Source organism: Anthonomus grandis, chromosome 6, assembly GCF_022605725.1.
Source record: "Anthonomus grandis grandis chromosome 6, icAntGran1.3, whole genome shotgun sequence".
In the NCBI taxonomy this organism is placed as follows: Eukaryota; Metazoa; Arthropoda; class Insecta; order Coleoptera; family Curculionidae; genus Anthonomus; species Anthonomus grandis.
In genome coordinates this window covers 25,387,932-25,400,843 of record NC_065551.1, presented here as the reverse complement: position 1 = coordinate 25,400,843, position 12,912 = coordinate 25,387,932, and the positions used below count along the sequence as shown (strand labels likewise).

Here is a 12,912-nt window from a genome sequence, read left to right as displayed (position 1 = left end):
ATTTCTTTAAATTCGACTTCGAGTAACTGTGATAAATATCTTTAATGATATAAAAAATTGAGTGAATAAAAGAAAAAATCAAAAATAAAATATACGCCTGTATACAAAATATTTTTTTACATCTTAAAGTTCGACTCTTCTAGGTTAGATTTGATATTCAGTCAAAATGGTCTAGGGAGACCTAGGCACTAATGTTTATTGTTTCCTCACAGAACCATAGTCAAAACAAACCAACTAGTCAAAACATAATATTACAGAATATACTATAGAATATTTTGTAAACTTTGATAAAACTGAGTAGCACCGCACCTGCATGGCAGTTGCTGATATTTTTAGATAGAAGATTCTAGAAATGTCTTTTTTGAAGATTTGATTTTTCTTCCTATTGAATTTTCTAATTGTTTAAATTTAAATTAGACAAATTTTTGGAAAACAAAAAAAAAACCATTTTAAAATTAAAGCTTTCTTAAGTTGAAAAACTTCTTTAAAATTTTAACGACTTATTTATTCAATTATAACTTATTAATAGAATTAAATTTTGCAGCATTTTTTGATTGGAATTAAAATAAATAAATAGTTTAGATTAAGAAGTTTAGTTAAAAAAAAAGGTCCTTTAGATATTGAATAAAAGAACAATTGTAAAATAGTAAGAAATTTAGCTAACCTTTAATTTTAACTTTAATTTTAAAAAAAATTACATTGTGTTACTTTAATTTTCCTTTTATTGATTTTATAGTTTTAAGAAAAAAATATATAACTTTTAAAAATATATTTTACTATCATCTGAATATAAGATGTAAGAGATTTTCTGGGAACTCAAAATCAAGGTATCCAAGACATACAATATGACCTAAGACTTTAAATGATATTCCAAATATCCTAACTGGATATTTCCTTTATACTAGCTTGGGTATTTTTATTTATTTACCCATTTCCTGTTTTTTTATAAATTATATAATTTAAAAAATAAATAAATATTTAACTGCATGATTTTTAAATTTGGTTACCAAAAAAACGCTCGCGACCACCAAATTTAAATTAACCGAAACGTCTTTAACGTGTCGACCTCCAAAGCGTAGTCAAGTGCAAAGTTCCAACCTCATTTCGTATTAAATAAAAAAGTTAAATAATTTATACCGGAATAAATAAGATAATCATGGTGGCAAAGCGGTTTATACGTAATTTAAATACCACGTTAAAATTAATGATGCTATTGAAAAAAATAGATTAGTAGTATTAAGATGTGATTCAGATTTAATTGATTTCTGCTTAGATGGAAATTAAAGTTTTTATCGCCTCGAAGGTAATCTCAGGACTTAAATTGGATAATGTTGATATCAGGACAAAAATTTATATTTTTTTTTATACAATTTAATAATTAAACTTTAATTAGAAACTTATATTTTGCTTAGATGCTTAGTCCTGGCAATTAAAAAAATTAATATTTCTTTTATTTTTTTAATATATGATTTCATAATTCACCAAATCAGAAATAAAGCAATCAATCAATGCTTTATTGTCAAGAAATAGTTACAATTTGTAGACAAAGCTGTAAAACAAAAAAGACGCAAAAATACAAACAAAACACAATTAAAGAAAAGAAAAATAAAACAAAATTTAAAAAAAAATAAATAAATAAATAGAATAGAATATCTACAATATATACAGATTAATACAATTTAAAAATTGTAAGTAGTCAAAAATATTATTATAAAATATACAATTTAATGTATACAATGTCAAAAAAAAATCTCTCTATGTTAAAAAAAAATGTTAAAAATGTTTAAAAAAGATATATATATAATCAGCTAGTGCAAAATTTCAAATCAATAAAAATCGTTAACTGTGTAAAAAGCTCTCTCCAGTAAGAATGCTTTTAATGCTTTACGAAATGCAAAAAAAAGATGTGATGGATTTAATTTCCAATGGCAGATGATTGTGCATTTTTTTGCATTATATAATATGGAACTTTTGACCAACTCTGAATGTGGGGTAGGCATCATGTTCCGTGTTTCTAAGTGGATAACTATGGGAAGTCCTATCAGATGCTGAACCGTGTTTGCGTATTAGACAAACGGACTCAAATATGAATAAAGATGGAAGAGTTAATATTTGAAATTTTTTGAAGAAATGCTGACAATGACTTCTGTATTTAAGTCTCAGTGTATAACGTAAAGCTCTCTTTTGTAGTCTAAAAATAGCGTCAAATTGAGTTGCACTTCATGTACCCCAGAATGGAAGGGCGTATCGAAGGTGCGATTCAAAAAGGGCAAAATAAACTGTTTTAGAAGTAGACAGGCTAAGCTCCTTAGAAATTGATTTTAACGCAAAACAAGCGGAACTTAATTTTCTTAATAAAGAGTAAATATGTGTGTCCCATTTTAACGAGTTATCAGCAGTTAGCCCTAAAAACATTACAGAATCAACTTTGTCAATTGTTGCGTTACCAAGTACAAAAGATTGCAAGGTATTTTTATAGGACAACATTTTAGTTTTGGAAATGTTGAGACAAAGGAGATTAGAGTCGCACCATGATTTATTTGATAGTAGTTAAATCACTTGATACGGTTCTATGAAGTGTAGAAATATCCGGATTACTCCAGGTAAAACTAGTATCATCAGCAAATAGACAGACTTTACTGTTAATATTTAGATTAGCAATGTCATTGATGAAGATAAGAAACAAAATAGGGCCAAGTACGGAACCTTGAGGCACTCCACTTTGTATTGGCTTGCAAGAAGACATAGTCAAATCAATTCTCACATCTTGACTTTTGTTATTGAGATACGACTTAAACCATTCAAAAGGCGTTCCTCTGAACCCGTAATATTGCAACTTTTTTAATAAGATGTCATGATTAACACAAAAGGCTTTAGAAAAATCACAGAATAATAATTGCTATGACTCTCTCTGATTTTTTGAAGGCGTAGCAGCTTTTCTGATGAGAAGAAGGACCTGAAGGCTGACAGATCTGCTTTAACTTCAGTTGGACCAATACCATAGGCATCATGGTACCGAAAGTAGAGCCTCCGCAAAGAGTCCACGTCACCAGGAAGTCCCTCTGATGCAAGTGCCAATCGGATGCTGGTATTGGTATGTCCTTCAAAACACACACTGGAGGGTTGATCATGCAGATAGGCAAGGAATAGCCTAAGAGGTTTTAGGATGGAAGGGTCTCTCAGTCTGGCCAATAAATAGCGACCATCAGTCGCATCTGAGTCTCTTGATAGTCGCACTATTGGTGGAGTCAACGGGTCCATATTTGCAGCTTTATTCGCCCCTGAATTATTATCGATGACAAAATCAACCTCTAATAATTCTGTTGCAAGGGATTTAGAGGCAGCAATGGCCTCCCTATCAGAACTAATTTTCAAAGAAAAAGCATTTAGTTTTTTTTTGGTCTTCTTTTTTTTTCTTTCAAACACGAAATTTAAAACTGAAACATGTTTAGAGTATATAATTCATGGGATATACCAAGAATGTCTTTTATTAATGGGGTAATAATTATACGCTTAGATTCAAGTTTTGAATCACCCTTAATTTCCGAAAGTGGTTTTTATAGGAAAAGATATTAGAAACTTATTCATTGATTAGTTTTAAATAAGAAAACAATTTCAATGCTTGTAAAAAATTCATAACTTTTAAGGATTTTTTGAAAATATAGCGTTCATTTCCAACACAAATGAAACTTAGAAATCCATAATCTTTCTTAATTAAGGTACTGGAAAACTTTTTAATACCATGTATTTTCACCTCACCTGGAATTCATGTCTGGTGATAGTGCGGGCCACTCCAAACGATGGATGCCTTTCAATCCCACATACTCATTTACAGCCCTGATACGGTGAGGTCGGACGTTATCATCCCCAAAAACGAAAGCCTCGAAGTCATTAACAGCTCTTCGCTATAGTGACCTAAGAGTCTAGAATCTCCTTCACGTATCTGCCACCAGTCATTATATTTTAAATATAAGTTATTTCTGTGTAACCATTAGACATGATACCAGCAGAGAACATAGCACTTTCTCCTGCAAAGGGTAATAAGGGTGACACATCACTTTGCCAAACCCCAACTCTACTAGTTATGATCCTTAGAGAGTGACCTTCTTCAAGTAGTAAAGCTACCAATCTTGCACAGTCATCACCTATGACTTGTCAAGGCATCTTTTTACGTGAACTCGTAAAATGTAAATGTCTTGACCTTAATAATCGAATCAGAAATACAACTTAAAAATAAAAAATTGTTAAGATTTTTGTCGGACAACAAATAAGCGACGAATAAACATTCATAAATAAGCCCATAAAACGTTAAAGAATTTCTTCGTATAAAAGCAAAATGATGCAAAACTTTTGAATGTGTGTGTATTAATTTATATACTGAGCATCTGATTTTTGTAATTTTTATATACTGTTTGCTTCTAGGTCTTATAACAAGATCTCAAGCGGAAAAGCTACTCCTAGACCAGCCATATGGAACCTTCTTAGTAAGACTGTCAGAGAAAATTTGGGGCTACACGATCTCCTATAGGGCGCAAGAAAAGTGCAAGCATTACTTAGTGAACGCTCTACCTAAGTATGGATTTAGTGGAGCTAATCCTTTGGAACACAATAGCTTAGGTAAATATGGTTTGTCTGTAAATAATTTATACATTTATACATGTGTACCTTTTATATTTTTTAAAAAGACTCCATTTTATCAAGTTTTTTCTGATCTCGGTCAAAAGTATATTTTCTTCCCTGGAGAATGGTTGTTTGAATACCTTATATTTTCCACTTTTGGATGTCGAGAAAATATTATAGCCAGCAAGTTTTTTGCTACAAGCAATGCTGATAGAGGTGATGGAGTACAAATTGCTATTTTAAAAACTATAACAGTGTTATCGCACTCCACAGATGTTGAACATGTTCTTATTAAAGTGGGGCGAAACTGTAAATTGTTAATTATAGGGTGAGTGTACTGCCCACCGGTTTCACAAAAGGAATTGTATGAGAGCTTTTGTCATTTGATTTCAGTTGCTTTCCTGACCTTGCCTTATGAACATGGAGCTACACAAGTTGTTGGTGACGTGTGCATTTCACAATCTATTCCAAACTAATCAAATTTCTAATAGACTAGAAGGGACTTTGGACCTTAACACTGATGCTGACTTGATGGTCAATCTTGCTAATGATCTACTGGTACTGATAGATGATTATCATCCCCCTCTACTTGTTTGGATAAATGATTCACCTTGCCATGTAAACTCTAATGGACCATTCAGTGTTATTATGATTTTAAGGCGATCAATGTTCCTCCTTTTAATTTTTATTATGGTCTGGTAGATTGGGATAATTTATTATTACCTCATTCTCCTTATCATATGTCTGAAAATGTTAATAATATAATATATCTTATCATTGATATCAGTGTTCCTAAGAAAAAAGTTCCTAAACGAAAATTTCCTAAGTGAATAAATCCCTAACTGCTGATAAGAAAGACCTTACTGTAGCAAAAAAACAGGCTCACATAATTTTTAAGGGTACTAGTAGGCACTTAGTTTACATATATTTTTGTAGGCTTCAAAATGAGTATTTTAGACCTTATCGAAATATTGCTACACAGAATATGCTGCTCGTTCTGAATTCTAAATTCCAAACGGAGAGCTAAAAACTTTCTATTTTTATGTTCTATGACAACAATCACTGTAAATTGGATCCTGAGCAGCCCGATCTTTTTGCAGGATATTTTAGGTCTGTTTATAGTAATGACACTAACTTGAATAGACCTGAATATTTATCTTTTGGCTCAGTTTCTTTTGCTGATGTGAAAATTCCGATTTTTTCTACATACGAAGAGATCATAAAGTTAAAAATATATACGTGCATTGGTTCCGATGGAGTACCTCCAGCTTTGTTGCAGTAATACAGTTTTATAATAGCTTGACCTGTACATATTGTTTTCAATAAATCATTCTCAACTGGAATATTTCCTAAGTCTTGGAAGGTCAGATATCTAACTACATACATATCTGGAAATAGGGAAGACATTACTAACTATAGGTCAGTATGTAACCTTAGTACCATTCTAGTTACCTTAGTTATGTAAAAAAAATTTCACCGTATAAAGATACGGTAGATTACCATGATTCGATAAAGATCGAACCTATAATCTTGCGCTAACATGGAGAAACAATATGGGTTCCTTAGAGGAAAATCTACTGCTCTTAATTTGCTAATATATGTTAATTATCTGTTGGAGGTTTTGGATTATTCCGGTGGGGTCCACGCCATATATACCGACTGCTCTAAGGCCTTCGACAGGGTCAATCATACTATTTTTAATTTAGAAATTGGAAGCTGCTGGTATTGGCGGTAATATGTTAATGTGGATTCAGAGTTACCTTGAAGATCTCACTCAAATAGTAAGGAAACACAATTTCAAATTTAAAAAAATCACTATTTCCTCAAGTATTCCTCAGGGGTCCCATTGGGATTCCCTATTGTCTAATGTCTTTATTAACGAAATTTTTCAATGTTTTCCTCACTCAAGATTTCTTTCTTTGTTTTGCTGATGACCTCAGGTGCTTTATGCTTGTGTCATCCCTTCATGATTGCCACCGACTGCAGGCTGATTTGAAAAGGCTGGAGCTCTGGTGTAAATGTAATAGCATGACATTGAATACATCTAAGTGCCATATTCTCTGTTTCTCAAAGAAGAAAAACACTTTGATTTTCAAGTATTAAATCAACAATTTCTCATTAGGTGGAGTGCCCTCTACAGTGGACTTTGAAGTTATAATTAATCGCTCACTGTCTTTTGTAGATTACATTGATAAAATGATATCCAAAGCTTAAAGGGTGTTCGGATTTGTGAAACGTTGTACTGTTGATTTTAATGATCCTTTATCTGTGAGACAAATATATTGTTCTTTAATTAGACCTATTATTGAGTACTATTCCTCTGCATGGAATTCCGCTTATCCTTGTCATATTAACAGAATTGAACAAATACAAAATTTTTGTTTACATTTTATGGCTTGTAGGTTTAATACTATGTATCTAGAGGGTTTTCATTGTGACTAAAGAAATCTTCATGAGCGCTTTTCTCTTCCTGGGCTTAAACTAATTCATTTCATGATCCTCTAAATTAGCAAATTCTCTTCTTATAAATATTCACCTCTTTAGGATGCTTTAAAAATCATTTGTGAGTTTGATTGATTAAGAGTGCTTAAAAAATATTGATTAAGTTGATGTTCAGTTTGTAAATATAATGTATTGTGATTATACTATTAAGCATTTGATAAAGATTGTTTATGTATTTTATAGCTTATGTTTTGAATGCATTGTATTATTTTTAATGTAGGTACTTATTTTTTCTGATGTTTGCTCAAAATTTGTAATTTGCTTTAATATTGAAAATTTAATGGGCAAGTCTCGTGAATAAATAAATAACTAAATATCGTTCATGTGACTGCTACGCAACCCAATTTTCCACTACTTTTTTAATTGTTTCGGCTTCGATCTCATCAATAGCAATACCGATTTTGCGTTTCAAGTCTTCAATTGTCTCTGGATGGTTGGCTTAATATTCTCTAATGGCTACTCACCAAAAATAGTCCAATGGGCTCAAAGCGCAGCTCCGAGGCGACCAAACGACTTCAGAATTCCGGCATTTTAAAGAGTCCAAAAGTTCAACTATTACGTTGGCTCTGTGGTAAGTTACCCCATCCTGTTGATACTAAATCTTGTTTATGCCATCGTTTTTAATTTTTGGAAACAAAAATTCATTGACAGTTACGAAGGCTCTTCAGTTCTTACATCACTTGGATTTTGTAGGCCTTTATACCGAGGTTTTACAAAATTCGCCTCAGAAAAAAGCGAGAAATATTCTATTTCTGAGAACGTTGACGAGTTGAGGTGGATGGACGTTCATGCACAGTTTAAGTAACAGCAGCAACGTTTTCAGTTGTGCGCATTGGACGAAAGCAAACGTATTGTTTTAACTACTGGTGAACCAGATGTACGAATTCGGTTCATAAATCGTCAATCAACAAATTGACTTGAGGGCCAATCACTTCTGTCATTTTTTTTTCAAATTTCTTACGGTTTGGGTTGAAGACTCTCTACTTTGGAAGAAAGTTTTTAATAATTCCTACTTTTGTTAGAAAGTATAGTCCCATTTCGTAAATGTATGTATATGACTATATTTTTGATATAAACATTCTGACATTTTAGTGGCCATCGTTGAAGTAAAGCTAGTTGAAAACTCCTAACGCTAGATGGCCCACTCCGGTATCTATGTCTGTCATTAGTTAAAGAATTTTGTGGAAAGTATTTTTTTATTTACACCTAGTTAAAATTCTTCCAGCACTAGGGTAGAAAGTGTTTTCAACAGATGTAAAAAGAGTATTGACTATACTCGTAAGTTGGTAAAATTCATTAAGAAGTTTAATACCTCTATATGCCAAACACTTTCAAACTGTGATGTGATGAATGAAAAGTTGAATTGATATGTTGTAAATTATTTGTTTATAAGGCAGACAGATATAAAGGAGTATGCATAAATAATGATAATAAATTGACAGACGGGTAAATTTAAATTGTAGACTATTTTTAAGAATGCGTACATACAGTAAAAACGTTTTTTATTAATTTCTTAAACCGAGAATTCCTAAAAGCAGACTTAACTAGTATTAAACCCTCTCACACATTACGTGTTACCCATTTTACGCTTATTAACTAGAATAAAGGCGATGCCCGCTTTATATACCCCAATTAGCTAAATATGAGTAATTAAACGATCATAAAAGTTAATAAGGCAATGGTTTCGTTTGATGCTCGCGAAGGCGAAAGCTTAATGCAAATACAGTTTGGATGGGCAACTTCCTTTTTTTTACTTTTATTTCTTGTCTATTTGCGACTTCCGGTGTTACGAAAACCATGCACAATGTGGTGAATTCCATCAGAGAGGAAAAGTTCTTTTATAATGATAATATTAATTATGGGATTTTAATTATTTTTTTATTTATACGAGTGAAATGGTATATTAATTGAAACTATGAAAGAGATTTTTTGGTGGATTTTTTCTTTTATTTGTTTGATGCTGATTCTTTTATAGATAAGCAAAATTTGCTTCGTGACATTTTATCTCATAAACTTCCTAAACAATATCTTACATATACTTATACGTATATACATCAATAAATTGAATCAATTTCATATCTAATGAAATGGTGAAAATGTTAGTGTATATAAAAAAAGGAAATTATCCTTTTTTTATATAAACTAAACTTGTTGACGATGTAAAATCAATTCATACTGATAATAAAGGTAATATTATAAGTATAACATCCTAAGTTAAAAATCTGTCTTCATAAGTAATTTGGCTCAGTATACCGAAAATGCGTATCAATGGTTAAAAAAAATTTAGATTTTCTTCATTTAAATTTATTATTCACCCATTTTGTCCTTCATAACCTTCATTCCTTTAATGCATTTTATTTCTTTTTAGGTGATCTCATAAATTACCATTACACTCAGCCATTAACAGGAGGTGACAAACTGCAAAGACCTTGTCCGAGAATGAACTCTTCTGCCATCGATGAGCTCTTCGAAACCAATAATAATTAAATATTTTTCTACTAGTCGAATAAAGAACACCGCTACAAAAATATATAATTGATAATTTAAAGAAGACGTTATAGGATATTAATTTTTTTTTGTAGTGTTAATTCTTTCTTTTAACAAACGTGTATTTTTCCTGACCAGTATATATGAGATGAAAATTGGTCCAGTGATACCTTAGCTCTAATGTAAACTTTTGTAGCCTGTTAAAAGAAAACTCTGTGATCTTTCGGCATTTTTTTCTACATAAATCCCGATCGTACTAGTAAATCGTTTTATATAATTATTTCTCATTTGCTTACATTAAGTATTTAGCTTCTATTTTATTTTATTATAACTCTCGATGTTTTTGACTTATTATTATTATTATATAAGTGATATTTCTACTAATCTACTTTTATATATTAAGGTATATTATTTGTGAACTGATTTTTTTTTAGAATTAAGCATTAACGTATCGTGTGCCTTTTGCGATTCTGCATGTTTTTTGTAGTATTTAACATTAATATTTCGTACGAATTAAAATAACTTTTTCTATTATTTGTGTTTCTGTTTTGTATATCACTAGAAAGAACTAGAAAAATATAGTTTTTGCTAAAACTATAAAAAATCAATTGTTGGACTCTCTTCGTTCATGTTTCCATAGATATAAAATGAATGATGACTTTCAGTTAATTATGTTGCAAAAATAAAATATTAAAAAAAATAAAAGCTGCTACATAAAAATTATTAAGCACTTACAAAATTGTGGGCAGCTTGACGACGTCAAATTGCACTTTTTTACGTGCATCCAGTCCAGTCTAATATTCATGAATAATTTATAATTAAAAGAAAAAGAAAAACACAAATAAAACTTTAAATAAAAAAATACGAAAATAGATTTGTTAAATCTTGAGTGTAGAAAGTCATATAGAGGTTAGAGAACCCTAATCCTGGGACATTCCACTAATGTTTCATGAATGATTGAATATTTATTACATTTACTACTTGGCATGTTTCAGTCAATCGTTCCTGGAACATCCGAATATATAAAATATATACGTGATAAAATTTTATAATTATTGACCATATTAATAATTAGTTCAATAGGTCTACGAATAATAGAGTTATAATAAATGTTGGAAAATTAAAGGTCACTTCTGAAGTAATTTTTTTCCTTATATTACATTAGTAATCACAAAGGAATAGTGTAGATTATATATAAGACTTCTACAGAATATATGAACAATAAACTATATACAATTTTTTTAATGTTGTAGCATTTTTACCGATCTTTAGGTGTAAAATAAAACAGTAGATGTACACACATAAACACGACCACTTACGACTACTAGAAATATTAATTTTCACCGTATTTACTTACTCATATTTTTGTCCTATTTAAATATCGCGCCAATATTCTGTATTCGTGTGTATTGCACTGAAGTGTCAACTGGCTTCCCAGAGACGTTGTGGCTTCTTATATACTTGGCAGAACATTGTCAGGAAGATTCACTAACCTTCCATGCATCTTCAGAGATGTCGTGCGATGTGCCCTCTTGTGTCATTCTGGGGTGATGAAGAACAGGTGGTACTGGCGGCGTTGCAAATATCGTTACACTGCCATTGCTTAAGCTCCAAAAATTAGAACAACAATAGAACAACATTAGAACATTGAAAGTTCTTGCAATGCTCTAAGATACCAACAGGTTATGTTTTCCAGAAATTCGGTCAATGGCTTTTGATGACCTTTTTGATATTAACCCGTTTCATTCTATTACGACAGGTATAATTGTCTTCTTCAAATTGGATAGATTTTGGGTTTCTATCTGTAAATCTTTATATTTGAGGTTTCTTATAGGGCATATTAATTTGGTATAAACATAACTTCGCTGCTTCCTTTTAAGTGATGTTTTAATTAGATGGGATTACTACGTCTATGAATTGGCACGTTCTCCGCTTCTTATCTTTGATTATTATGTCTGTTTTGTTTACTTTAATGCATCTATCTGTATGAACTTGTTAATCCCAAATGATGATTACTTCTAGAGTGTAGATTACAGGGTCCAGGTTGTGCTGGTACCGCTTGTCTTGAGCTTTGATATTGTATTCTTTGCAGATATTTGGCAATGCTAACATCTTGGTTATGCCAATCAAGATGCTTTTTTTGCCAAGATTGGGTAGCCTGAGACTACATGATATATGGCTTCCTGGTGCGTCTGGCAAATTCTGCAGTTTTGGTCTTTGTTGGTCTTTAGGATCTTTACTTTCATATAGTTGATAGCTACAGCTTGTTTCTGGCAAGCTGTTATAAAGGATTCTCTTTCCAGAGATTGAGATTTTTTTGAGATTAGCGTATCGCAGCCAGCTCCATGACAGTTTCTCATTAATTGTATCTTTCATTATCTCTTTTACTATCTGCCCATGTAAAGGTTTCTCTGTCCATTTTTGTTTTCTTTCTTCCTTTGTTTTTTACTTAATACGTTCTTTTACATTTTTAACATTAAGTACTTTTCTCCTTGTTTAAATTCTAGGTAAGTTTTCAGACTCTCCAGGGTGATGGCGTAGATCTCTCACTCTTTTTTTCTGGAGATGTAAAAGCGGTCAATGTCGGATTTAGGGTGTACCGCGCCTTGCATAGTGAGCAGCTTCCTAGTTTGACGATCTAGTTTTCTAATACCTGCTTGTGTCCATTTTATTATCCCGAAGCTGTATTGCTAGAGCACATGCACTGCCAATGATGTAATGGCAATGTAATCAATTCTAGCAATTCCGAAATCTGATATTTTGGCAAAACGATTTGTCTTCTTTCGTCTTTGTCGTTATGGTTAACCGTTTCTACCTCAAGAGCCCATCGTCCAAAATTAAAGAGTTCTATTGTGCCCAACATAACTTGATATTGGAAGAATACTCAACAACTTCTGCCCAAGCCAGCTTTTTTTCCCCCTTACCCAGGTGCGGACTGTCTCGATATCAGGATCTTCCTCTTGAACTTTTATAAGATCCCCATTTCGCCAAGTAACAGCGACTATGGTGAGTTTAGCATTAGTCGCCTTAACAGCTTAGAATCTTTATGCCCGCGGCTTGAAGTAGCCAGATCTTCTTGCTATGGCTTGCTGAAGACACGTGGACGATCTTCGACCTTCACTAGTTTGATCGAAGTGCAACTAGCGCCTTCTAGAGGGTTTTTTTGTGAGCTACTTTGTCACATTTCCAATACTCTTACTTCCTGGCGGCTACGTTTTCTAATCGGCTCCCTACTCAGGCTCTTGACAGATTCCTCAAAGTCCTCCATTTCTGGAATCACTTACCGAACACGAGCCTGATCCT

The 12,912-nt window shown here is 32.1% G+C and overlaps 1 protein-coding gene across 3 annotated transcripts in view; it reads left to right on the top strand.

The window, feature by feature from the left end:
- The window catches only part of LOC126737161 (SH2 domain-containing protein 4A-like), a 61,985-nt gene extending 51,842 nt beyond the window's left edge, over nt 1-10,143 (top strand). For all 3 annotated transcript variants that reach the window (XM_050441922.1, XM_050441921.1, XM_050441923.1), the window contains 2 exons: nt 4,423-4,617; nt 9,491-10,143. In XM_050441922.1, the coding sequence (XP_050297879.1) occupies nt 4,423-4,617; nt 9,491-9,609 (314 nt within the window). In that variant the 3' untranslated portion in view covers nt 9,610-10,143. The remainder of the gene's footprint in view (nt 1-4,422; nt 4,618-9,490) is intronic.
- The last annotated feature ends 2,769 nt before the right edge of the window (nt 10,144-12,912 follow it).